The following is a 27441-nucleotide window of genomic DNA, read 5'->3' on the forward strand; positions in this document are numbered from 1 at the left end:
TGAGTCGAGATGCTTACATGCTCCTTTTACAATGCATCACTCGGTGCCAACTCCTACAGAGCATCAGCTAGTACCACATTCTACAGATAGAGGTAGAGATAGAAATAGAGGGATAGATAGAAGGTGTGAGAGAGAGAGAGAGAGAGAGAGAGAGAGAGAGAGAGAGAGAGAGAGAGAGAGAGAGAGAGAGAAAGAGGGACAAATACCGCGGAGTAGACTATAGAGCGAGCGGATAGAGAGAAGGTGACTATAGAATATTGGTTGCAATAGGATCGAGTTAGCTTGAGTCATAATAATACAACCATTTATTAAAGGAGTCGAAGTTTCTAAACATGAACATAATCTATTTATCAACGGGTTACATGGGTTATAAATGGGTTATTAGTTGACATAAGTTAATCAAATTTTTATAAATTATTTAGATTATAAACATGTTTATTTGGGTTGTAAACAAGTTTATTCAAGTTGTAAATAAGCTTTCTCATATTATAAATGAGTTAATAGGGTCATATATGGGTAGTGGGGTTCTGAATAGATTAGTCGGTTATAAATGGGTTATCGTGTCATATACGGTTTGACGGGTCGGGTCATAAATCAGCTAATCGGATTGAGATAATAAACACGAACACGGCCCATTTAATAATCGGGTTAGACGAATTGACTTATCTATGACCCGAACTCAATTAGATTAAATCTTTGCCACCTCTACTATAAAGAAGCCAATTAGAGAGGAGTAGACTACAGATGCGTCTAATGACCTAGGATTTTATGTACCCAGAGGGTAAATACTTGTTTAGGAACTTTGAAGTTTGAGGAACAATCAAGTTTGGAAAACAACCAAATTTGGTAAAAAACTGGGGATGTTGCGGGTTTACACTGTACCCTTGGACTGGGGCCGGGTCATATTCGGGTTGGCCCTAATTCAAAGCCCGAACTGGTTTGGAAAGAATGTTCCGTTGTTCGTACGATTATTTGATCTCTCGTGTTCCTTCCCCAACCCTCGTCGGTCTCCAAAATCCGACCACTCTCCTCCTCTTCTCACTTTGCCGTTGTCGTAGTGAAGCCAAAACCCTACTCCTCGTTCCTTCTCTTGTCCGGGAATCGCCGAGGGAAAAGGAAAAGGTACCTCTCTCTCTCTCGCTCGCTCGCTCGCTCTTCTCTCATCTCCTAGGGTTTTCTGTTGCTCTTCTCTATTCTCCTAATCCCTTCTTCCGGTCACAAGTTTGAGGCGGCTCGTCTCAGTTTAGGTTTTAGTTGCCTCTCAGAATCTTTAATTTATTGGAATGGTGGTACCTTTACAAATTCTTGTTTCACTTCTTGCGTGATGATTTTGTTAGCTTGAATTGGTTTGGCCAGGATGATATACACTGCCATTGACACCTTTTACCTCACCGACGAGCAGCTGAAGAATTCGCCTTCGAGAAAAGATGGGATCGATGAAGAGACGGAGACCACTCTTCGGATCTACGGATGCGATCTCATACAGGAGAGCGGCATTCTGCTTCGACTGTATCCTCTTTGCTATATATTGTCATATGTGGAATCACCAAATAAAGGCTATTTCTTTGTAGTAGTTTCTTGTTTTATTTTCCTTATACTGTGGATTTCTTGACTCGTATAGACCTCAAGCTGTGATGGCCACAGGGCAGGTTCTATTCCATCGGTTTTACTGCAAGAAGTCTTTTGCTCGATTCAGTGTTAAAGTAAGAAGCCGTGATTTTGCTCCCATTGGTGCTTGGATTGTTCTTTCTTGTGTTTTATTGAACTAATATGTGGCTTTTGGTGCTAATTCTAGAGGGTTGCGGCGAGCTGTGTTTGGCTGGCTTCTAAATTGGAGGAGAGTCCAAGGAGAGCAAAGCATGTTATTATTGTCTTCCACAGAATGGAATGTAGGAGGGAAAACCTTCCTATAGAGCATTTGGATGTCTTTTCAAAGGTATATGGTCTTTCCTTTCCTGTCTTTCTTCTGAATAGATTTGAGATTTGAGATTTGAATTTGGAAGCTTTATTTGGTTTCCTGCAGGTGATGATTTGTTATTTCCGAATTTTTGAAATGCAAAATTGCTCATATTGTTTCATCTTTGTCACAGAAGTATTCAGACTTGAAGAATGATCTGATCAGAACAGAGCGACATTTGTTAAAAGAAATGGGGTTTATTTGCCATGTAGAGCATCCTCATAAATTTATATCAAATTACCTCGCAACTCTTGGGACCCCTCCCGAGTTGAGGCAGGAAGCCTGGAATCTAGCCAATGATAGGTATTTTTTCTGCATAAACTTCTATCTATTGATTCAATGAATAGGTCAATGTTATAATTTTCTTCCAGCATCTTATATTGATGAGCTTCCTTATATTTGGAAATTCTCTACTTTCTTAGAATTGTTAGCAGGCTTGTCTTTCATGTACTTCAGCTTAAAATTCTCTTCGGCATGTCAAGTTGCTAACCCCTTTAACTGATTTATTGTAGAGAATTCATGACTCTATTGCTCAATTATGGCGAGCAGAATATTACCTTTAGACTTGAGGTGTCGGTTACGGGTATGGAACCCATTTTGATGTGCCTGTGTCACCATGAGAAACCATATATATTTCAGTTTACATTGATGAAACCATATTGCAGATCTGGTTGCTATGTACTTATGTTCACAATATTATTGAGTAGCTATAGAGGTTTGCAACTTTGCGTGGCATACGTCTTGTGGTTCTAGCTTGTTTAATGCTCACGTTCATTTTTAAGATAGTGGAATGATTCTGCAAAGATATGCTTTTGCAAATCGTTGCATATGTAAGTTTCTGATGACCTTTCAACATTTGGTTTATTTTAGATTTTTAGTTTCTAGATGGTCATGTTTATCCAATTGGATTAATCTTAATTTAGCTCAAAACTTCAAAAATGATATGCTTGTGACAGTATTTATTAGGTTGAGGAGCACAAATCCAAATATGGATTGAGAAGGCAGTGAAATATAAATAGCAGAAGTTTAAGATTCCAAGAGATTAATGCTGTAATGGATAAATGCTGACATAAGATAACAAATTGGACCAAAATGTGAGTCCTGGACAGAAGTTTAGAGAAGGATTCCAACAAAAAATAGGTGGATGATGTGACATGGATTATAACAAAAAATGAGTATTCAAGAATTATATAGATAGAAGTTTGTGAGGAGGATCATTTATATGCCCTTAATGTTCTAACTTACTAATTATATGCCGATCTTACAATACAGGTTGATGATCAATTTTAAGAAGGATTACAGCAAATGGCCTGGGAAAAATGTATGTAGATAAGAGTGTGCATGTATGAGGTTCATTGCTGGACATAGTTAAGCATATATTCAAAGTTTAAATTTATGACAGAATATACAAAGAAAAAGTGAAAGAACTGAGGCTTGCATAAGTAATTAATTACATTGTAAGAAGTTTCCAACTCTAGTCATGCTATTTTTTTTTAAAATTATGTGATGCAACAATTCGTTCTTTTTTCTCCCTGCTGGCAGATAGTTGAATACAGAATATCAGGATATCAACATAGCATTTGTTAGAGTGTGATGGAACAATTGGATCTTCTTTCTCTCTGCTGACTGATAGTTGAATTTAGAATATCAGGATATCAATATAGCATTTGGTACAATGAAATACGGTTTATGTACGGTTTTGGATTTTTTGGCCGTATCTTCCCATATTTGTATTTTGCTATTGAATATAAAATATCCAGTTATATAAAATTTGTGTCCAGTTTTATTTCTCCTTGTAGGCTCTGAATCTAGAGGATAAGTTTAGTTGAGAGGCAGTAAGGGCATAAGGGGGATGGATCCTGCGAGAAGTCCATGAGAGGATGACAAGATGATAGATTAAAGGGTGCATTAATTCCTCTAACTGCCTAACATAACATATTAACATATTAAGATAGAAAATTGAAAAAAAAACATAACAGTTCGGTCTTTGCTGTGGTGGAAAGGAGTGGAAGAGAGTGAGAAAGTGAGTGAGAGAGAGAGTGGGAAAGAGGATCATCGTTTGCCGTCTTCCTCACTCATAGTTGCTCAAGAGAGGAGGATCTAGAGAGCCGTAGAGGAAGAGACAGCCAAAGAGGAAGAGAAAGAGGATTGAAAGAGGAGATGGTTTTTTTATACATACAACTTACCTTTACTCACGTCCAACCCGACCCATTTTCATTAGTTTTAAGATTTGGTGGGCCGAATGGCCCACTTGCCAAATCAGCCCGCTTGGGGCTTTTTCAGCTCCTAGGCGACTTGCAAAGGCAGGTGAATGCTTTTTCATTGCTAATCGAGAAAGTGGGGCGGCTGCCATGGTGGGCGCCAAACGTGCCATTCAAAATATTCGTTTAAATCAATCAATTAGTCATTTTCTTCCATATTAAATTCCTCTCTTTCTCGATCTCATATTATAATGACAAAATACTAACTTCTCTAATATCTCTATTGGCAATCTATTATAGGTTTATGTGATAAAAAAGAAAGTAATTTAATTTCTTTTACACTACGATGAAGACACTATTTGATTTAAAATCTTTGCTATTGGTATTAAAATTAATACCTCTATCTATAAGTGGACCACTATTTTAACTGAAGTATTATGAGATATAGCTGCAATAACTTTTACAGTATCGACGCACCCATCTCTCAATTCTATCTCTCCACATGAAATATATTATTGCATGCATTTTATAAAATATTGATTGGATTGAAACTTGAAACAAATAATAATAAAATCATCTTAGTTGAATTATAACCCACTTCTCTATTGTAAAGGATTCGTTTATAAATGTCAGAGTCTAGTCTATTGATTACATTATTAACTTCCATCAAAATTTCTACATCATTAGTGACATTTTCACAGAATTGGAATATTGGATTAAAAAAATATCTTGTAAAGATTGTAATTTAAAGCTTGGAAGCATTCAAAATTTTAAAATATTTATCATAAAAGTAATCTTTAAATTACAAATATGTCTACCATTAGCTTGTATATCTTGATGTAGCTCTTTGTTCTATCTGGAGTTAATCAACTTCTACCACTTGTAATTTTTGTCCATAATTTTTTGGTTATGTCCATAACCTTATACAAGAAGCCCATCTTTGACTTGCTGTTAATGTTTATGAGTTATTCTAAAATATATTTTCAAGAACCATGCTCTTCAGCATTTTACTTAATCTTTGATCCTTAGGTTTTATATTTTAATTTTTATAGACTGTTCATTTGATGGAATATTCAGTGATTCTTATATCACATGATACTCTTTAATGCTAGAAAATAAGTGATAAATTTAGTGAATTCGAGTCTAATGATGCCCATACCACTAGTCATCTTTCATTTATCACTTTACCAATTTTAGGATGTTTGACAATATCCTCCAATATGAGATTAAGATAATGTGCAACACACAACGTTCAATTTGAATGCTATCTCTTCAATATAAGTAATTGTTCAACAACCTTATAATTTATCACATTATCATTAATCACTTTGATTATCCTTTTGTCTCACCTATTTCTTTTACTACATTATCTATTAGTCGGAAAATATAATCTGTATTTTTTAAATTAGTGTTAGTATCAATAGACTTAAAATATTATCTCCATACTTTAGTGCACTAAGAAATTAATTATATATTTTTATTCTATGTAGTCTATTTATCACATATGAGCATACGACCAAATTTATTCCAATAACTTTAAAAGAGTTTGTTCGTGATAACCCCTCTTTATCCTAGAATTTGACTACTAAACCATTGTTGTTGGGATAAAAGAAAAATCTGATAAACGACATTTCTCCCACTCTTTTATCCCAAAAGAAAAAATTACCAATTTTTTTTATTCTAATATATTCTAAATATATTAGAAAATATTATTGAGTTATGATGTGACTAGAATATAATTACCGAATTGTAATGAGATTATGATACAATATAGTAGAATATGTTTGTAGTGAAAATGTTTTGATATGAGATATCAATTTATAATGCTATTTGTGATGGTATCTATATTTGAATTATAATGAACTAAGTTAAATTATTTTGTTGCCAAAAATTCTAAATCTAATCATGATATGATGATAAAATAGTTGTAAAATTAAATTGAATTTCTAGTTAATTCTAAACCTATTTCCTATTTTTCTCCAAAAGAAAATAACAAATATCTATTTACATTAACTAGGAAAAGGGCAATAGGGGCAATTTGATCATTTTTATCTCTTATCCCAACTATCATAACAAAACACCATCTTATTCCATAATTTTATTCCAGCGCTTATCATTTTTTTGCAACTAAACACCCACCAAGAAATTGGGATAAAATTTTCTTTTATCTCGGAATAAGTTCTCATTTTATCCCAATCCCAATTTTCTTTATCCCGGTACCAATTTAGCCCTAAATAACACATAAAAACAACTGAAAGGTAACATACATCAACCCTCCTCAATTTCAAATATGGGCTCTTCTGGACTTAATTAAAGCAAATGTTTCATGAAGAAATTGTAGTCTAGTATCTTGAGGACCATTTGAGGTGAGTTCATGTGAACGAGTATATAGACCCACCTGCTACGTTGGCCTCTTATATCATTAAGGCAATCTTTAAGACCATGTAGCCAATATACTTGCTACTAGGCTATTAGCTTGGTTTACTTCACATCTACCTTCATTTATAGCCAACCTGTTCATAAATACTGCACATATTTAAAAATTATAGGATCATTCTTATGCCATCCACTAGGAAGTTCAATGCTCTTAATTGTTAATTGACAACTTTTCCCTAGGAACTCAAAAGCATGGTTCGAATTTCGGTTTTTTTTCAGTTTTGAGTGTTTTGACCTATAGAAAAAATAAATATTTTATGTCGAATCGTGGTGCAAAATAAATGTCAAAATTAGAAATCTTCATAGTTTCAGCTAACGTTCCAGTTTCGGCCAATTCCAGTCCTATTCCAAACTAGTTTGTTGGTTGGTTGGTTTCAGTGGGAGTATTGGTCGATCAATTGCATTTCAGCTGTTTTGACTAAAACTTATTGAAACTATGTATTTTGAGTTAAATGGGTCAAATCCATCCGTGACCCGGCCCATAACAAACCTGTAGGGTTGTCAATATAATTGAACGGCTCAGGCTCGGCTTGGCCGAAGCTCGAGTCCGGCTCTGCTCGGTTAGAGATGAGTCGAGCCCGAGCATAACCGGCTTGAAATTAATATCGAGTTGAGCCTGAACTGGAGCCGGCTCGCTCAGGTTCAGCTCGATAGGCTCAGTAAAAAATGGGTGAGAAAAACACCAATTTCCAAATCCCATTTCCATATCCTCGCCATCTTCGCTGCGGTGTGTCGGTGCTGCCTCATCCTCCTTCGCGAAGCTGCCACTGCGGTTTCGCCTTGTGCCTTCGTCCTCCTTTACCAAGCTGCTGTTGCGGTGCCGCTTCGTCAAGTTGTCGTGGTGCCAGCAAATCTCTGGCGGATCAAGGTGGATCAACACCTCTGTCACGTAGCTCTCCGGTAGGTCCCCCAACGCTGTCCCGTAGGCCCCGATCTTCTTCTTCTTCTTTGGCTCGGCTTGGGCTCGATCTGGCTTGGTCTCGATCTGGCTTGGTCTAGCTCAATCCGGCTTAGATTGAATGAGGCTTGATGATAAGCTCATTTCATGTTCGGCTCGAGTGGAGTTGCTCGGAGCTTGAGCCTAATTTTAAAGCTCGAAATTAATTTCGAGCTGAGCCTGAGTTGGAGCCTGGGCGAGCCGGCTCGACTCTTTTACACCCCTACAAACCAGGAAACATTAGTTATTTGATGCCCCCGCGCCCCACTCTCATCCCTTTCCCCCTCTCTTTCTCAACTTGTCAATCTTTTAGCAGTGCTCTCTCCCTCTTTGTTCTGCAACAATCTTTTTGCTATAGTAATAGAGTGAGGAAAAAAAGAGAGGAAAAAAAGAGAGGGAGAGGCTAAAGAAAGAGTAGAGAGGAGAGAATTCCCTCTTTGTTTTGCAGCCCATAGTAACATAGAGAGGAACAGAGATAGAGATTAATTCAATTTTCACTTTTGGACTTTAAAATATTGTCCTTCATTTTTTGAATTATATTCTGAACTAAATCTCTGTTTATGTTTGATTTATGCTAAAAATTAAATGTCTCTAGGAGATAAATTATGATACTGATATTGAGTGACAATATTGTAAAACAATTAAGCAAGATAAAAGACATCAAATGTGATTGATGTAAAAAGAAAATGAGAAAAGATGCTAGCGTATGAAAGCACATTTAGCTGGTAGACAACCAAATATAGCAATTTACACTCTAGTGAGTTTAGAAAACAGAAAACAAATATTAGCTTATCTAATAGGCAAATAAAAGATATATATTTTGCAAGACAAAAAGAATCAATGGTCTATTGAGAATTGATGCCATGGATCCCAGTTTTAGCCGATCCCGAGTGGGATCGGTTGAAATGGATCGAGATCGGTCCGAGTTGAAACCAGCCGTTTCTGGCTAGGATATATCCGATCCATTTTAGGTCGGGATCAGCCGATCCCACTCGAAACTGCAGCTGTCGTAGCCTGTCAGCCTTGCTGCAGCAGGCGCAAAAAAAGGGGGGGGGGGAGAGAAAGAGTAAGAGAGGGAAAGAGATTAGTGATAGTTAGAGAGAGAGAGAGAGCGGGATACAATAAATTAGCAATAAGAGGGATGGGAAGAAGAAAGGAAGAGAGATTTATAGGCTTTATATGTGAGTAATTGTTATTTTCTTGTAATTTGTTTTCTAAATTTTAAAAAATTTATCAACATTTTAAAATAATATTTAGAATTGTGGAAAGTCTTAGTAGAAGAATTACTAAATAAACATAGACGCTGATTTTGCTGAAGAACTTCTGTAATCTTTTTCTCTTGTAAAAATGATCTTGTTGATTTTAGTTGTCGATTTTATTTGGTTGCACTTGTTTGGTATTCCTTATTTTTGGTGGTACTTGATATTTTATATTTCTTCCCTTATTCCATCTTCTATTGGAAAAGAAAGAAAAATCTTTTAATCCGGAAATTATTCCACATCAAAATATAGTCTTTTAGGTGACTCTAGAATTCAAGAAAGTTCCTTTTGTTTGCGTCCATTCCCTTGTTTATAGTAGTTGTCATATCTAGTAGATATTGTTGTTGGCTTTATGTCCTAATTATTCTTTGATATGTTTGGTGGATCCAGAATTTTGCAGTCATTTGGATCTATAATCCTACTCTCCCATCAGATGTGGGCCTTGATTGGGGCTGAACTCAAAATTAAGAAGGCTATTTTAAGAGGTTTAGCTGGTTATAACTTGGAAGTTGACAATAACGAAAAAAACACTAGGATCCTAAAAATTAAATCTATGAGCCACTTGACAATAGGGAGGCCTACCTGTTGGTTGCATTTTTAACCTATGCATTGAAGAAGGAACGTTTTCAATTTTGATACAAGAAGTTTAGAGACCGGAGGAAAGAATATTTTCCTTTACATTCATCATGGCAGAGAACGAAGAAACATTTTTCGTGAGAGAGACTCTAGTAGCTATTTCTAATGTATTTACTCAGACTTTGATGCCAATGGCATGATGAATACTAGTGAATAAACTTTTGTGATGCCTGAAGTGTCATCATTGGTTGCCGTTATTTCATTTGGGGACCCCGTATCTCTACTGGTCTGCAACGAGAACTATACAATATGATAATTTATTTTGTAATTTCTTTCCATTTTGATGAATTTTAAATTGCAATGTCGACAGTGTCCTGACTATCTGAATGAAAGTATTTAACTGTATTGGTCTGCCTCAAGAACTATACCATATGATAATTCTGTTTTGGCAATATTTCCAGTTCATGGATTTTAAGATGTAATGTTGATAGTGCCCAGATTATCTGATTGAAACTATTTGGCTATCTTCTGTTTTATGATAATGTTTGAAGAGGTATTCATTGGCATAGAGGTGCATAGATGGATGTAGACTGCTGAACCATGGGTGAATGTAATCCTCAAGTGATTTATGATAGTTTTGATTATTCTGTCGATTGAAATATACTTTCTTAAGCTAAATTTTCATGTTTCACCACTTGTAATTATAGAGTACTGTTCTCATTAACACTCACTTCTTTAGATATTGCCTAGAGATTCATATATGTTATTTATCAGTATTATGCAATTGCTTCTCCTAACACTTGCCTGCTTAAATTTAAGTAAAATGATGCATCAACAGGTTCCTTTTTATGATTAATCATTTGATTGGAACTAGCAAAGCTTTGTCATATATCAAATGAGGGTTCACTTGGTGTGACTTAAGGCTTGTCTTCAAGCTCCCTCCAGTACCTGGGGTGAGACTGCATACGTCTTTCCCTCAGACTCATTATTGTGAGAGCTTCGTGCACTCATCTACGGTTCTGTAGAGTGACAGTAAGGGTGACTTATCTGTCAACTTTTCCACTATCACCCCGAAAAAAACCAAACTCTGCCTTGCACTAGAAGTTTGGTACCTTTTTTGTCTTATGTCAAGTAATGAAGGAAAAATAGCTTTTCATTTTTTGCATCTATAAAAAAACATTAATCTATTGACCTTACATCCTTCTGGTCTTTGTGTTTGATCTTTGATTAGTTTATCACTCTAACTTCTCTATTGAATAAATTTATTAGCTTGCGGACTACATTATGCGTTCGATTCAAGAGCGAAGTAGTAGCATGTGGAGTCGTATATGCAGCAGCTCGGAGATTCCAGGTTCCCCTTCCTGAGGACCCACCTTGGTGGACAGTCTTTGACGCTGATGAGGCTGGCATTCAGGAAGTCTGTAGAGTTCTTGCACACCTCTACACTCTTCCTAAGGCGCAATATAATCCAGTTTATAAAGATAATGATTCTTTTACTTCATTAAGTAAAACTCCAGAGGCACCTGTCCCAAAGGTAGAAATTCCAGTATCTTTTTTCCTTTAGTTTGCAACCCGTCATGTGAATTGTAGCAATGGTTATTTGATTTCCTTTTGGCTCTTTCTTGCAGGAAAATATAGTTAATGGTAATGCAAATGATACAAGCACTCCCAAGGAAGTGGCTTCTAACACAGACACCAGTTTATCAAAGGATGCTTTGATCAAGGCAGCATTGGACAAACTGAAGGACTCAAAGAAAGTTGATGATGATAGTAAAAGTGCTCCTGCTGACCTTGATGTTAAAGAAGAGTCAACAGTGAAATCAAAGATTGACTACAAATCAGATGTTGAAAGGAATAGGGAGAGAGAAAAAGAGAGATCTAAGGCTAGAGACCGGGATAGTAGGGGTAGAGACTCCGAGCGTGATAGTAGGGGCAGAGATTCTGACAGGGAAAGGGAGCGTGACAGAGAAGTAGAGAGGGACAGAGAAAAAGACCGAAAACATCGTCTGAAGGATAAGAGCTCAGGTATATCATTCAGATTTTGTGAAATTCTAATATATATTGGTAGTACTTGCATTTTTGACTGCTCTCATTATTGCTGACAGTCTGAAGAAAACCATCCTATCTGCCAACCATGAAAGAAATTTTCCCAGAACACAACTTAATGCTTGGTGTATCATATAAACATTTGCATCTGAAAAGTTTCTCTTTTTTGCAGGGCATTCAGATAAGTCAAGACATCAGTCATCACGAGGTGCTTCACTGTTTAATTGCATTTGTTAGTTCTTCTCCTTGAACCATGAGCCCTAATTCTGACACTTTTTTTTTCTTCTCCTTCTACATTCTTGTATACAGACCGCGGCGATTACCACAGCTCACACTCATCGCGTGACAAAGATCGACACAGACACCATCCTTATTCGTAATGGCCAATCTGTTTGCTCCATAGTTTTCTTGAGAGTGAATCGCCTCATCATTGAACTTCGGAAATCACTTGAACTCATTAATGTTGTAACAAGAAAAATAGCAGTTTCAGTGGACTTGGAACAAACAAGAATATGATGTAAACTAGCTTTTCAGATATAAAAGATTACACCCCAGCAGAGGTCCATATGACCAGTTTGTTGAACAGTTAAATTGGCTCTTGTCAGTATGACTGCAGATTTTATCTCAGATAGCTCATATTTCTATGCATATTTAATGACACAAATTGTAGCTCCAACTCATGGTTTTCTCTTTCTTTCTTTTTTCTTTGCAAGAAATTGGTCTGGCCCAGTTATGCAACTTGTATTTTATTTGTCAGGGAGCTACAGAGAGATGTAAAGAGAGAGGGGCACTCCTATCTCTCAATCAGTTGCCCTATTATGCAAGATTGCATTTCTATGATCCAACCTTTGGAAAGTAGAAATTTATTTTAATAACTCAGAATCAGTTGGTTATTTACAGACGAGATGTGTAACACTTGATGATAATTAGGTGGTTGTTCTTAGATTGGGCTTAGAAATTTATTCCATTATGTTGTATTTTTTATATGTTTATCATTAAGTCAACAATAAAAAAAAATTAATCAAATGAGAGAGAGTTTTTGAGATTCAGGAAATTCGTGAGAAATAAGTTGTATTCAGAGTGGACCTGAGAAGAAGTTGTATCGTTAAATTTCCATATCCAATTAAATTCCTGAGATTTGGGTATTTAGGTGTCAATGAAGAAGAAGACTGGAGTCGAACACCTTCCCCTCCTCCTCTTCCTCCAAATGCTTCGTCTCCTTCCTCCTCCTCCTCTCCACCGCCATTTCCATCTCCATTCTCTCCTCCTATTTGCGGCAAGAACCCTCACCGCCTCCTCTTCTTCTTCCTCCTCCGGCGGCTCTGACGAGGGCTTCGTCTCGATCCTCAGCAACATCCTCCGCTCGGACTCCAAGCCGACATGGGACGCCTCCCTCTCCTCCCCCTTTGTCTCCTCTCGCCTCTCCCCCACCACGTCGAGCTCCTCCTCCTCGACTCCCTCGACTCCCCCCGCCTCGCCCACCGCTTCTTTTCCCACCTCGCCCTCCGCTTCCGCTTCCCCCACTCCCCACTCTCCTTCGCTATCCTCGCCCACGCCTTCCTCCTCCTATCTCCATCCTCCTGGCTCGCCGCCTCCCTCCTCCACTCCCTCCTCTCCTCGCAGCCCCACCTCTCCCCCGCCGACGCCTTCCTCACCGTCCTCCGTGCCCGCCACCTCACCCGCTTCACGTCCCCCCTCGGCCTCGACTTCTTGATTCAGGCCTACCTCAAGCTCCGTCGTCCCCTCGATGCCGCAACCGTCCTTCGCGCCTCCATCGGATCAAACCTCGCTCTTGAGGCGAGGACCGTCAGCGACGTCATGTTCGCGCTCATCCGGTTCCGCCGGTTCGCTCTCGTCCGCCATCTGTTCGATGATTTGCCGAGCTGCAGCATTCAGCCCGACGAGTTCGTCTACACTGCTGCGATCAGGGCTTTTTGTGAGTTGAAGGATTTGGACGGAGCAAAGGAGTTGGTTTTAAGGATGGAGGCTGATGGGGTTGGCTCTAGTGTTGTTCCTTATAATGTGTTGATTTATGGTCTGTGTAAGAGCAGGAAGGTTACAGAGGCAGTTGGGGTGAAGAATTCTTTCAAGGAGAAAGGGATTGAACCCGACGAGGTGACGTACCGGACTTTGATGTACGGATTGTGTAAAATGGAGGAGTGGGAGATGGCGGTGGATGCAATGAGGAAGATGATAGGGTTAGGGTTCGTCCCAACCGAGTGTAGTTGCTCAGCGGTGATAGACGGGCTTAGGAAGAGAGGAAAAGTGGAGGCGGCTTTTGAGTTAGTGGATAGATTGGGGGAGATGGGCATGATTCCGAATTTGTTTGCTTATAATGCTTTGATTGATTCACTGTGTAAAAGTGGAAAATTTGGTGAGGCTGAATCTCTTTTCGTGAAGATGAAGATGAATGGCTTAGTTCCAAACGAGGTGACTTATTCTATACTGATCCATTGTTTGTCAAAGAGAGGGATGATGGATGATGCGGTCCAGATGTTTGGTAGAATGAGAGAGGAGGGAATACAGCCAAGTATTTATCCATATAATTCATTAATATATGGGTACTGCAGGATGGATAATTTGAGCCAGGCAAAGGATTTATTGAGGGAAATGTTGGATAAAGGTTTGGCTCCAAATGCATCAACTTATGCTTCCTTGATAGCTGCGTTCTGCAGGAAAGGGTCTTTATCTAGTGCTTTGAAGCTTCACAACCAGATGCCTGAGAAGGGTGTTGAATGGAATACTCACACTTTTACAGCACTCATTGGTGGTTTCTGCCGAGCTAAGAAGATGGAGGAAGCAGCTAGTTTGTTTGACAATATGGTTAAACTTAGAGTGATGCCGAATGAAGTGACTTACAATGTTATGATAGAAGGGTACTGCATGATAGGAGACACAGCAAGGGCATTCCAACTATTTGATTGCATGGTGGAAAGGGGTCTTTTTCCAGATAATTATACTTTTAGGTCTTTAATAAGTGGCTTGTGCTTGAGCGGTAGAGTTGCTGAAGCCAAGGAATTTATTGATGATCTTGACAGTACACCTTTTGTTTTAAACAACATGAGCTTCAGTGCACTTTTATATGGATTCTGCAGAGAAGGACGAGTAGTTGAAGCATACAATGTTTGGAATGAGATGAAAGGAAAGGGACTCAAATTGGATCTTGTCAACTTTAGTATTCTTATAGATGGAGTTATAAAGCAGCAGGATAATTCAAAGTTCTATTCATTGTTGAAGGAGATGCATCAGAATGGTCTCAAACCTGACAATGTATTATATACAAGTATAATTGATGGATATTCTAAGCTAGGAAATATCACAGCGGTTTTTGATTTTTGGAATAAAATGACTGCTGAGGGTTGTATTGCAAATTCTGTGACATATACAGTACTAATAAATAGTTTCTGTAAGGCTGGGATTTTGAATAAAGCAGAGCTATTATGTAAAGAAATGTTAACGAGTGGCTTCCTTCCCAATAAAATTACTTATGGTAGTTTTCTTGACCATATTGCAAGAGAAGGAGACATGGATAAAGCTATGTATCTTCATTCAGTGATGCTTAGAGAATCTTTAGCTAGCACAGTAACTTTCAATATTTTGATTAGAGGGTTCTGTAAGGTTGGAAGAATTCAGGAAGCTGCTAACCTTATAGGTAGCATGACTGACAGTGGTTTCCTACCCGACTGTATCAGCTATACGACACTTATTTATGAGTTCTCCAAAAGAGGTGATATTAATAAAGCTTTTCAGCTGTGGGATGAGATGATAATTAAGGGATTAAAGCCTGACATAATAGCATACAATCTTTTAATACATGGGTGTAATTTTAATGGTCTACACACCAAGGCTTTTGGATTGTATTATGATATGATAACAAACAGCATGCAGCCAAATTTGGCTACATATAGAGCTCTTTTTCGTGGAACTTGTTTGATGGGGAAATAGGATACAAACTCCAGAAATATAAGAGGTAATATGAGTCACTCCCAGTATGATTTTCAAATTAACACTTACTCTTTTCTTTTTCAGCTATCTAAATGATTAATGGTGTAGTTCTCTTTATCCAAACTGTGGTTAGTATACCATATTACCACCTAATCACGTCTCACAAGTACATATTTTTGTATGTTCGACTCGCACATAGACCAAACAAAGCTTGTTTCAACATGAAAATGAACACAATGGGTTGGATCTGGCCATGCTTGACAAACTATAATGCCTCATGAACAACATGATCTTATAATGGAAGCCCACCCAGTTAATTAGGTGGTAAAATTTAGGACTTCTTTAGATATTTGTCGACCTGACCAGACCCCTTTTCTGCATCTCCAGGGAGGAATTGAAGAAAGTATAAATTGCACACTTTTGTAGACTGTATTTGATGGTCTCTGGGGGGAAAATGCTATTAAATGATTTAATGACACTTTCTACATTATCTTGGCATCCTTTATGCTTGATGGTTCATATACATTAGGAGAAAAAATTGGCAGGTAGTGAGAATAAGATATGCCGGATGAACTGAGACAAGAGAGGGTAAAATTCCATGGAATATAATGATATTGGACATCAATTGGAAAGGTTGTGAGAATGAGAATGCTTTTGTGATAGCTTGTTCATCTTCACTAGAAGAAAGTTTAAAAAATGTCAGTTTAGTAACTAGAAGGAATTACAAGTCCTGATACTTTTTTTTCTTTCCTTCTTTTTTTTTTCCTTTATTTCTCTAGGTTAACTTGGTGATCATCTGGCTAATATTTTTCATGAAGAAACTGATCTTGTATTCTAATGCAAATAATGGAAATTAGTCTAGCCTGCTTTTTTCTCTTTATACAATTAATATGAGAAGATTCTAATAATTAACTCCAATGCCAAAAATGAGACAGCCGCATGATATTTTACTTCTCTTACATAGGAAACCATCTTTAATGAATATTCAACTCCAATGCCAAAAGCTTTTGCATGGACTAGTCACCAGGGGCTTATACTCCACTAATCCAGGGGCTTATACTCCACTAAACCAGGGGCTACAAGCTGCTGTGAGTCTGTGACTGTGTGGAAGTCCATTACCTGATGATGATGGAGAGAGAAAAGCATGATGCAACTGTTTGGTGGACATCAGCTCTGGTACAACATATTGTTTTCCTAAACTCTGAACTCTGAACTATGAAGTTTACTTGTACAGTACATGTTTGATTTAATTCTTGCTTTCATCCATATAAAGCCTTCTCTTTTCTTTTGCCAGCAATGCAGAGAGATTGTATTGTAACTGGGCTAATTTACGCTCAGTACATCGTACATCCATTTTTAATACGAAAACTCACTTAGATGAAGGACTTCCAAAAAAGTCAGGGCATCAGTCCTCACTCCTCACGAGGTATGTTAGAATAATGATGCTGTTCAAGAGTTGTGTTTCTGATACTACTACTTCTTAATTTCCTTATTAGTTCACATTGATTGCTACAGCTCCCACTCATGACACATCTAGTGACAAGATGGACAAATACACCATCCATAGTCATAATGATCTATACATGCTCCATAGTCTTCCAATGGAATTTGCCATAATATTAAGGTAACTTCTGATCCTTGTTTGGTGCTTGAATTTACTAAAGCTGTGACAAGAAGATTAATTCATTTATGTGGAAGACCCAAAAATATCATGCCAATTAGCATTCCATTCTAGGTGAAACAAAATTAAGTATGTCAAAATTAAACTTGACTATTAATTGATTGAAACAATTGGTCAGCACTTTTACCTTCTCGCTTGGTAGTTCCTCTTGCCAATATCATTGCAGATTTTGTCGCAGCATTCGTCTTTATCACGCCCTGATTTTTAGGTTTTAATGATTTTACAGTTTACAACCCACTACCTATAAATTGAACCTGATACTTTCAAGTAGGTCCCCATAAAACACCCTGTTTAGTTCTGTCTTCTGCATTTGTCGAATGGCCATCTGTGGGTGTATTCCATTAGTTTAATCCTTTTGACTTGACTACTCAAAATACCCTTTGGTCAAAAGAGGATTTTATTCCTTTTCCCTAGATTGTCCAGACTGAGTGAGGAGAAGGGCCTTCTTTTTCTTGTTTCATTTGGCGCTGCTGGTGTTGATTCACTTTACAGATATTCCTACCGCTGCTCCATTCTACCAGTGGATCATCCTGTTCCTGAACCTCCCCCAATCACGGAATGGATGGGTAGGATGAATAAGCACAGAGATAGAATGACATATTTGAGCATGAGCTTGTTCATGGTCTCAACCTTCATGACCTTACTGTATACAAGCATGGTTGCCCTTGGATGGACCAGGGATGATGCAGCACACATACAAAGCCGGTATTATTTTTGTCTTATTGGTCCACTCTACTATTGGATTATCCTTTCGTATCTTATTGGTCCTTGTGTTGTTTAAATCTATCAGTATCAAGTATCAATAATAACCTGTTAGGTAATAATCAAAGAAGAAACTTCCTTCTTGCTGTCTTTCACCACTGCATAGGCTGGTTATGCATTGAATTTCTATACGTCATTGTTAATTTCTGTCTGCAATTTAAGTAACATAGTACTATGGGAAATGTACTAGTCCAGTTGTGGATAGACATCTTTGTTTTATCAATTTCTACTAGTGCATCAAACACTTTCGCCTCATTTGGTTAGAGTATAAGTCTTAAATGCGAGTAAGGGTTTTATGCATATTTTGGTAGGAAAATGGTGTGATAACTTTATTGCAACCCCTCATCTGAGATAGAAAAGCATACATAACTTAAAGTTATGCATATTGATCACACTTATGCACATTTTCTAGAAAGAGGGAATAGTGTTTATGTGCTGTTTACAAATTAGGAGAGAGACTTATGCACCAACCATATGAGGCCATCATTTGTTAAGTCTCCCATGTTATTGTTTATTTTGGATTCAGTTATGTGAAAGCTGCTATACAGTGCACTGAACCAAGCATTGAAGTATTTAGGTGGCAAAGTTTTCTTTAATGGAAAATTATGCTTTACTCTCCTTCCTAATTAGTTTAATTTGAATTTTGTTTCAGTTAATATGAAGATCTCAAGAAATAGGTGGAGATGGGCAAGTTTGGCATGTTTAGGCCTGATATTCTACTTTACTTGGGGCTTCTAGAAGATGTCGATGTTTATGGCATGGGGTCTTTCTCTGGAAGGTAGAAAACTTCATTTTATGTTTCCAAGGGAACAAAAGCGCAGTATTTCATATCAAGAATCAACTTTTGGTGCTAAAAGAAAATGCAGGACCCAATTGGAAAATGATCTCTAAGGCTATGTTCACTCGTGGAATAAGGCTAGAATAAATATTACTATTCTAATTTTTAAATTAGAAGAAGAGAGCTAATATTAGTATAAACTATTCTAATGTTTAGTTCAATACTAGTATAAGGAGTAATAATTAAATTTGATGTGACATAAAATTAATATTAAAGTATTAAAAAATAATGGAATTGTATTAGGAATTAGTGATTCGTTAAACCAAATGATGGAAATACCCTTGAGTATATGTTAAAGTAGTAATAGTAAATAGAGTGTTTTTTTTAAATGATATTATTTTTTTATCATAACTGCGGACTTAAAATACCATATTTAGCCACATTATTGAGGAAATAACCATGCATTGCGGAGTTAATGTGGGTTTATAAGCCCATATTTTATGTAAAATAATTATGCACAAGAGAAAATAAAGAGGCATCGCGGGGATTATAACTCCGCACTCTATGTAAAATAACTATGTACTAGAAGAAATAAAGATGCATTGCATGAATGCGAGGTAATGTGGGGTTATAACTCTGCACTTTATATAAAATAATTATGCAATAGAAGAAATAAAGTGGCATTGCAAGGTAATGCGGAGTTATAATACTGCACTTTATGTAAAATAATTATGCACTAGAGGATATAAAGATGCATTACGGGGTAATATGAGGTTATAACCTCACACTCTATGTAAAATAACTATGCACTAAAGAAAATAAAGAGACACTGTGGAATAATACGAAGTTATAACCCCATAACCATGTATTGGATGAAATAAAGAGGCATTATGGGGTAATGCGGGGTTATAACTCTGCACTCTATGTAAAATAATTATACACTAGAAAAAATAAGGAGACTCTGTGGGGTTATAAGCCTGCACTACGAAAAAAGAGTGCAGACTTAATTTTTTTTTAAATTTTTTGTAGAATTTACTAATAAAAAAAAATGGAATCTCAACTATAAGTAAGATGACCAATATTTAAAAGAAGAGATAGTTGAGAGAGAAAATCTAAATTATAGTTGAGATGACTGGTATTTAAAATAAGAAAGGAGAAAAAGGGAATCTTAATTATAATTGAGGTGATGTGTAATTAAGTATTGTCTAATCTAGAGACAAAATAGTAATTATGGGTTATTGTTAAAATTAAAAATCGTATGAAATAAGATGAGAGAGAATAATGGATTACTATACCAGAATAAGTTGTTATTTAGTTATTATAGTGGAATAAGAAGCTTGTTCTAGAGTAAGCCTATTCCTATTCCGAGGGGGCTAAATGCTCAATTGATAGCTTATTGCATCACCCTAATTATCCTTGTAATGATGGCTCATTTCAGCCTCTCAACATGATATGCTTGTAAAATGGTCAATATTATGGTTGAATTTTACAATCAACATAATTAGTTCTGTTGGCCAAGTCTAGGAGCCCAATGGATAAAATATTTTGTTAATTGATTGTTGCAGAATTTACTAACATGATATATAGATATATTCTACTGATTATGAACAGTGTATAATTTTCACATATGATATGAGTAATTGCACGTGCATCCTAAGTTTATCAGCTTGAAGAAATTATCTTCTAGAATTGAGAACATATATGAAAATGAATACTCGAGACACATAAGAAATTGTATTATAATTATGCACTACAAAAATAATGACAAGATGCTAGTCCCAAATTTTAAACAGCATTCATCACTATGAAATTGGTACTTAAGGATTATCCGTAGCTGTAGACCTTAGACAGTATAGAACGAGAAATGTAAGCCAACATAAAAATGAAATATTGACATTCAAAAAGAAGAAAAAGGGTCCCTCCTCTTTCTGTACCCTACATAAAGAACAAAATTGCAGCTTAGTTTCAATATTTGTCCTACTGAGATAATAATATGGATGGGATGCATATTGCAAAAGTTTTCCTCTTTTATATATGAAGTATCTGGAATATGTGCATCATGAATATAAATGTTATCTTGTCTCATCAAGTGGAAATGTTGACTTGTCTCCTTTTCTGTAACAACCAGGCCTACAATAATTCTGTACAGAATTCCGCTTAAAGGAAAGAGAGAAAATGATTCTATAATTTCAACTACAGATCTCTTTCGGGTACACGGTATGAAGTTTTCAAATGCATTTGTCTCCTCAAGTTGTTCTGGAACTGAACTAGCATTCCACCTTGAAAGTCGATCATACTGATAAACAACAGTCCAATCTGCAGCTTGGCTTTGACCTTGAGAGATTATACCTGCAGATTATCTGAGTTCTATTTTGGACAGAGTGGGTCTGGAGATATGATATTTTTGCTGATTTAGCATCCTAGTTGTTCGCCAGATGTACTCGGTCATTCTGAACTATCAACTTAGTTTTGGACTACCCAGTTGAATAGAGTTCAAAGAGATGTATGAGGTGCATTTGTTGGAAGGTGATTTTTGGTCGCACAACAACAGATTACTTTGATCAAAATGTGGATTTCAACCATGGGCCCAGAACTATGCAGATTTTCTGCATAGATAGTTTATTACATGGTTCTTTATTTGTAATTGCTTATAAAAATGTTAGATAGTTTTGACTGGCCTAAGTCTGCACACTAATAAACAATGTAAGTAGGTGCCTTACATTGTTCTCCATGAGTTAATTTTTATAAGTAGGTGGCTTATAGAAATGTTATTTACTCCATGAGTTAATTTTGGTTCACGTGAATGCCATGTAAGATAATATGTACATATCTCCAAGTTAGCAATTTTATTTGATATAAATTAACTTTTATGTATGTAATTTTGGCTATGTATAGATAGGAAAAAATTACTAGTAAAGCAATCTTTTAATTAGCCGAGTACTAAAAACTACATATTAAGCTAGCGATTTTTATTGAACAAAAAATTGGTATGTCTTGAAAGCAATTCTCCTTGATGTATCTACATGGATTAAAAGTCATCTGTTCTGTTGAATAGATTTGTAATTCAAATATCTGGTATTATATTTGGTGGCACAAAATGACTTTAATGAGCCTGGGAAATGGGATTCCTCTATGCTTGGCTGAATAATCCCCAGTGCATGGTTCAAGGAATCCAAAAGGCATTGCATTTTATAAGATTAAGCACCAAAACCTACATCGTATAAATTGCATAATCTATTTGGGATTGCAACGAGTATTTTTTATTTTATTTTTATAAGTTAGATTAAGAAGTTGTTAACTAAATCAATATTTCTAAAATCACATTGTACCTAAATTATATGTATATATGTATATATATATATTCTGATAATGTTTTTATTGAATTTTAACTCTCAAATTTGTGAGGAGAATTAAATCTATATTTTTCATTATGAGTTTAGTGGTAGTACTATTACCAACCATTAAAGAGTGTTAGTTTTGAAGTTTTCACCAAACTAGACCTCATTTTAAATTTTTTTTAATCGAAATAGACTATCACTCAAACTCATTATTAAATGAGATTTAATTCACTTTAGCCCTAACAAAAATACTAAACTAATCAGTATTTTTAAAAACGCTAATTAGTTTAGCATTTTTATCATCTGTCAATTTTTTTCTTAACAACTAAAAAATTAAGTTAAAAAAATTTTATATGTATAAAATACTAATCGCGTTTTAGGACTAAGTAAATTAAATTCTATTTGATAATAAATTTAAAAAATAAGTATATATTTTGGTAAAAATAAATTGAAACCCAGCTAGTTTGTTCAAACACTCGTTTGAGTTCCAATTCTCTCTCCATATATATATAATTATATATACACACAAAACAAGCGGCAACGAATTAGGATCGAACAGCTTCTCATTCCTCTCCACTCCCCTCGTATCTCTTTCATCTCCACTCATCCCGTGACGGATTCCTAAACCAATCCAAAAGATTTATCCCATCTCTCTCTCTCTCTCGCGCGCGCCAATCTTCCACCTCGAAAACCTAGTGCGGTACCTTTCTCTATCCTACCGAATGCAATTCGCTCTCTTAGTTAGATCTTTTACTTGTTACGCCGTTTTCAGTTTTTGGTCTCAATCTACTGGATTTGATGACCTGAGCACTAAGAAAAGATGCAATTGATTTTTATCTTTTTCGTACATATAATGGTATGTTTTGGGGATTAAATTTGCAGGGCCAGCTACAATTGAGATAAGATGAACAAGCTCGATGCTCCTGCCCGTCTTATGGTCGTCTCCGATCTTGATCACACGATGGTGAGGTCCAAAGTTAGAAATTTTGATTTTGTTGCTATGTAAATTTAATTCTAGGATGATGTTACTCAGATGTTCGTTCAATTTGGCTGGTTAATGCTCCTTGCAGGTTGATCATCATGATCCTGAGAGCCTCTCCTTGCTTAGGTTCAATGCGTTGTGGGAATCCGTCTACCGCCAGGATTCTCTGTTGGTTTTCTCGACTGGGAGATCCCCTACGCTTTACAAGAAGCTGAGGAAAGAGAAGCCGATGTTGACTCCAGATATCACTATCATGTCTGTGGGAACAGAGATCACTTACGGCGAAGCAATGGTGCCTGATGATGGATGGGAGGAAGTTTTGAATCACAAGTGGGATAGGAATATTGTTCTTGAGGAGACAGCCAAGTTCTCTCAGCTCTCTTTGCAGGTAAACTTCAGCGATTGTTTTCAATTGTTGTTCCTTTTTTATAGAAACAAAATTGGTTGCTAAGATATTCTAATCATCTAATGTACTTGTGTATATATATATATATATATATATATATATATAGTCTGAAACAGAGCTGCGGCCACACAAGATTAGCTTTTATGTTGAGAAGGCGAAAGCACAAGAAGTGATAGAATCTCTTTCGGAGTGTCTCGGAAATCGTGGGGTAAGATAAGTTGTGGTTTGAAGACATTAATCTTCCATTGGTGGAGCTTCTGTCCAAACTGAAAGATTGATTTTACTGACTCTTGCTGATCTTTGTTCATGGCCAGTTAGATGTGAAAATCATTTACAGTGGAGGCATGGATCTTGATATATTACCGCAAGGTGCTGGAAAAGGACAGGCTCTTGCTTATTTGCTGAAGAAGTTCAACTCGTGTGGGAAACGACCCAACAATACTCTTGTTTGTGGTGACTCTGGTAATGATGCAGAACTCTTTAGCATTCCAGGTGTCTATGGTGTCATGGTGAGTGGAAAAGAAACTTGTTTGGTTCTTTAGTGGAAGAAATTATTTTGCACGAATGTGCTCAACAAATATGCCAGCTAAAAAATTGGAGAAAATTAATTATTTTTCAGGTCAGCAATGCCCAAGAGGAATTACTCCAGTGGCATGCAGAGAATGCAAAAGATAACCCTAACATAATTCATGCAACTGAAAGATGTGCTGCGGGTATAATCCAAGCTATAGGTCACTTTAAACTAGGCCCTAATACCTCCCCTAGAGACGTTGACTTCTCATCTTCAAAGGAAGACAGTGTCAAGCCTGCATATGAAATAGTCAAGTTTTATATGCTTTATGAAAAGTGGCGTAGAGCTGAGTTGGAAAAGTGTGGATCAGTCATCCAGAACTTGAAAAGCATTAGTGTAAGTATAATGTTATTCTACTTTCTGTTCTCACTTATTTTATGTCATTTCTGTTATTCAGGATAAAAGTCAGAGTACTTATTCCTGTTCCTGATAGGTCATGGATTTGCCTAGTAATAATCTAAAGTTAACTTATGCTGTCTTGCATAATAAATACCAAACCTCAGAGGACATTTATTTTCTTGACACACACACACACATATATATATATATATAGTACTGCCACCTCTTTCCTGTTCCTGATAGGTCATGGATTTGCCTAGTAATAATCTAAAGTTAACTTATGCTGTCTTGCATAATAAATACCAAACCTCAGAGGACATTTATTTTCTTGACACACACACACACATATATATATATATATAGTACTGCCACCTCTTTCCATTTTAAGTATCTTTGGGAACATCAGCTGTTTCTGATTGTAGGATTTAGCTGCTGCATAGAATGCAACATTTTCTTTGTGAACATTACTTGGTTCTGTGTTGACTTCTTACAATCTGATTACTGGAAATGTGGGTTTGATAGAGTCCAACTGGAGTAATTGTACATCCTTCTGGAGTCGAGCATCTGTTTCAAGAAGCCATAGATGCTTTTGGAGCATGCTATGGTGATAAACAAGGAAAGTATTTCCGAGTATGGGTGGATAAAGTTGTTACCTCACAGATCAGTTCAGATGCTTGGTTAGTAAAGTTTGACAAATGGGAATTGGATGGTGAGTTCTTTTTTAAGTTCTACCAAAAATAGGTTGCTTTTATTTTTATTTGCCTTCTGGTCGTTTTGATTCTTTGTTTTAACCATTTTCTAGCATTGGGGCTTTTATTATTCATTTCTCAGTTGAATATCAAGTATGATGCATTTCAACATAAGAAGATTATAAGGATCTTCTGTTCAGTTAAGAATTAAGATCACATACATAACCTTTCACATCCTTCATGTATCTTTTCTTTGTCAAATTTGTGCTTTTAAACATGCTAATTTGATTTTTAGCTGATCGTGTAAGTGCAGCACCAACTCTTTATCACTAAATAAAAGAATAAGCATAATTCCTATGCTGTGGAATGTATCTTTTGCATTTGTATGATTAACTTAAGATATATAAGGTATTTTAGTAGGCAAGTATGCATCTTACAGGAATGGGAAAAGAATAAAAATATTTAATGACCGAGGAAAATTCATGCCAAACCGTGGTACAACTTGGCAAAAATTTGTCAAATAAAAGCCTTGATGTTAAATAGATAACAGTTATACTGATGATTTCGATTTCTGGCTAATGCAATAAGATCATTCTGAATTTCATTGATTGTTGCCTTGTTGGTGTATGCTTCTTATTTAGGTATATTGCTTCTAAGTAAAAAAAATTATGTTCTCCTGTAATCCTCCATAACTTTTTCAATGTACGAGTTGTCAACATCTACATAGTAAATATATTATATTACCTTTTTTCTGAAAGATTATTATGTAGACTAAGTTTGATTTAGGTTCTGTGAATTCTCACTCAAAACCTGATATGTTCATGCCTTGAGGTAGCCCGACCTTGCTGACCAACATATGTTGGTGAAATATCTACCCTGTTCAACTCGTATTGATTGATGACCCATTAACTAAATAAATTAAACCAAAGAGTTTCCTAGTTGAGCTTTATTCAAGATTAGGGTTTCTTTTCCCCTAATATGCTTATGAACCCATCCTGTGGCGATACTTTTGATCACCTTGTTTATGCCACCAACTATTAAAATCCATTTAATTGAGTATGAAGGCCATTGTTTTGTAAATTTGTTAACTCGTAAAATCTTTATTTCTTTCTATTGAAGCGATGAATATACACATATGGAGAATATAGATGCATTGCAGAAATTAACTCTAAAAGTACAGTGGAGTAGGTATGCCCATGAATACATACTTGTGTATGTATATCTCCTATTTATCCAAGATGATTGATATATTATGAATAAGATGCAATATCTACATATATATACACTTCATATCTCTTGCATTATAGGCAGTCAAGATATGCGAAAGAGAGTTAAGTGAACATGCTAGAGAAGTGATCGGAAATATAATCTGATTTTTTACATTGTTGGAACATGGGTTTAGTGTTTGGCTTACCACAGTAAGTACCACATGGACGTATCCAACTGCCAACATGATAAAGTTGGGAAAAGGCTTCAATTATGATGATGATGCTTTTGTGTTTTTATTATCTATTTTTTTCTTAACTTGAATTTGAACTCAACTTTGGAGATTCATTGTTTCATAGTTTTCATTGGATGTAATGCAAATTGTAAACAACGGATATGTGCTGGCAATATTGCTTGTTCACCAAGTAAAATCTCGGCTACTACATTTAGAAAAGTGCAACTCATGAGTAGATTCACCAATGACAAGTTCAGTCTTTCAGATTATGACGATTTGGTAGTCCTGTACTTGCACCTTAATGGGCAATGACAATCTTGCAATTCTCAAAACTATCAGGAAACTGTTGTATTTCTAGATTCTCATACGTTTGGCTATTGAGAATGAATCCTTTTCTGGTTTTACCATTTCACCTTTACACACTCTTATCGCAGGTGAAGAGTGGGAGTGTTGTATGACGACTGTTCTGCTGAATTCAAAGGTATGCCTTCGATATGAGTTCTCTATATAGATTTTTTTCCATGATTCTAGATCAACCTCTAAACATCTGATACGATTAATGTCGGTCTTCAAGTCTGAGATACCAAGTAGCTTTATGTGGATGCATGCCCATCAGACATGGCTAGCAGGATATGCGGCAAGGGACCAAGAAGCCTGGATCTTGTAGGTCATCCATTTCTCACGACAAATACAAGAGGATAAGTTCCACACAAAATAAAATAGTATCTTGGGATAATTTCAATTTTGAGATTATTATTTCCAATTATCTATTAAATGCATTTCCATCAGACTGTTGTCTGGGGAGCATTCCAATATTCTGGTAAAATATGCTCAAACTGCAATCTATAATGCAATTGTTCTCGGCTTAACTTGCAGCACAGCAGTGTATGTTCAGCTATGGATAGACAAAGATTTATGACCCAAAAATTTGTCCCTAATTAAAATATATACATAATTGAGTGTTTTTTTTTCTCCTTTTTTCTTCCTTTTTTAGAAAGAACCATATTAAAGAAATTTACAAAAAGAAAGAAAATCTTTTTCACAGAAAATCAAGATGTCTCGATTTTATAGTAGGGCTTTTGCGATTAACAATGTTT

The 27441-nt window shown here is 36.3% G+C and overlaps 3 protein-coding genes across 15 annotated transcripts; all 3 read left to right on the forward strand.

Annotated features, from left to right (window-relative positions):
- The first annotated feature begins 931 nt into the window (after window positions 1-931).
- LOC140798597 (cyclin-L1-1) lies at window positions 932-12003 on the forward strand. 4 transcript variants are annotated; one of them, XR_012110862.1, is made up of 9 exons: window positions 932-1122; window positions 1338-1509; window positions 1622-1703; window positions 1796-1936; window positions 2091-2260; window positions 10636-10900; window positions 10995-11391; window positions 11472-11620; window positions 11722-12003. XR_012110862.1 is itself a non-coding variant. In XM_073152491.1 (9 exons), exons 2-9 carry the CDS (start codon window positions 1358-1360, stop codon window positions 11790-11792), a joined length of 1314 nt encoding a protein of 437 aa, XP_073008592.1. In that variant the 5' UTR covers window positions 932-1122; window position 1357; the 3' UTR covers window positions 11793-12003. The 4 variants fall into 4 exon arrangements, 2 of the variants coding, with proteins under 2 accessions (XP_073008592.1, XP_073008593.1); XR_012110861.1 differs by having other exon boundaries at window positions 1357-1509; XM_073152491.1 differs by having other exon boundaries at window positions 1357-1509; window positions 11585-11620.
- A 503-nt stretch (window positions 12004-12506) lies between these two features.
- Window positions 12507-21344, forward strand: LOC140799240 (uncharacterized). 9 transcript variants are annotated; one of them, XM_073153450.1, is made up of 7 exons: window positions 12507-15382; window positions 16322-16533; window positions 16652-16783; window positions 16873-17743; window positions 18453-18578; window positions 20707-20795; window positions 20901-21344. In XM_073153450.1, exon 1 carries the CDS (start codon window positions 12793-12795, stop codon window positions 15355-15357), a length of 2565 nt encoding a protein of 854 aa, XP_073009551.1. In that variant the 5' UTR covers window positions 12507-12792; the 3' UTR covers window positions 15358-15382; window positions 16322-16533; window positions 16652-16783; window positions 16873-17743; window positions 18453-18578; window positions 20707-20795; window positions 20901-21344. The 9 variants fall into 9 exon arrangements, with proteins under 9 accessions (XP_073009551.1, XP_073009546.1, XP_073009545.1 ...); XM_073153445.1 differs by having other exon boundaries at window positions 16873-16981; window positions 17453-17743; window positions 20707-21344; XM_073153444.1 differs by having other exon boundaries at window positions 16873-16981; window positions 17531-17743; window positions 20707-21344.
- Window positions 21345-22448: 1104 nt separating this feature from the next.
- LOC140799172 (sucrose-phosphatase 2-like) lies at window positions 22449-27213 on the forward strand. 2 transcript variants are annotated; one of them, XM_073153340.1, is made up of 9 exons: window positions 22449-22616; window positions 22799-22880; window positions 22987-23286; window positions 23411-23512; window positions 23619-23813; window positions 23924-24211; window positions 24737-24923; window positions 26779-26825; window positions 26919-27213. In XM_073153340.1, exons 2-9 carry the CDS (start codon window positions 22821-22823, stop codon window positions 27009-27011), a joined length of 1272 nt encoding a protein of 423 aa, XP_073009441.1. In that variant the 5' UTR covers window positions 22449-22616; window positions 22799-22820; the 3' UTR covers window positions 27012-27213. The 2 variants fall into 2 exon arrangements, with proteins under 2 accessions (XP_073009441.1, XP_073009442.1); XM_073153341.1 differs by having other exon boundaries at window positions 26961-27213.
- Window positions 27214-27441: the final 228 nt, after the last annotated feature.

The sequence above is a fragment of the Typha latifolia genome, chromosome 12 (genome assembly GCF_019914945.1).
Source record: "Typha latifolia isolate L0001 chromosome 12, TyphaL0001v2, whole genome shotgun sequence".
Taxonomy (NCBI): Eukaryota; Viridiplantae; Streptophyta; class Magnoliopsida; order Poales; family Typhaceae; genus Typha; species Typha latifolia.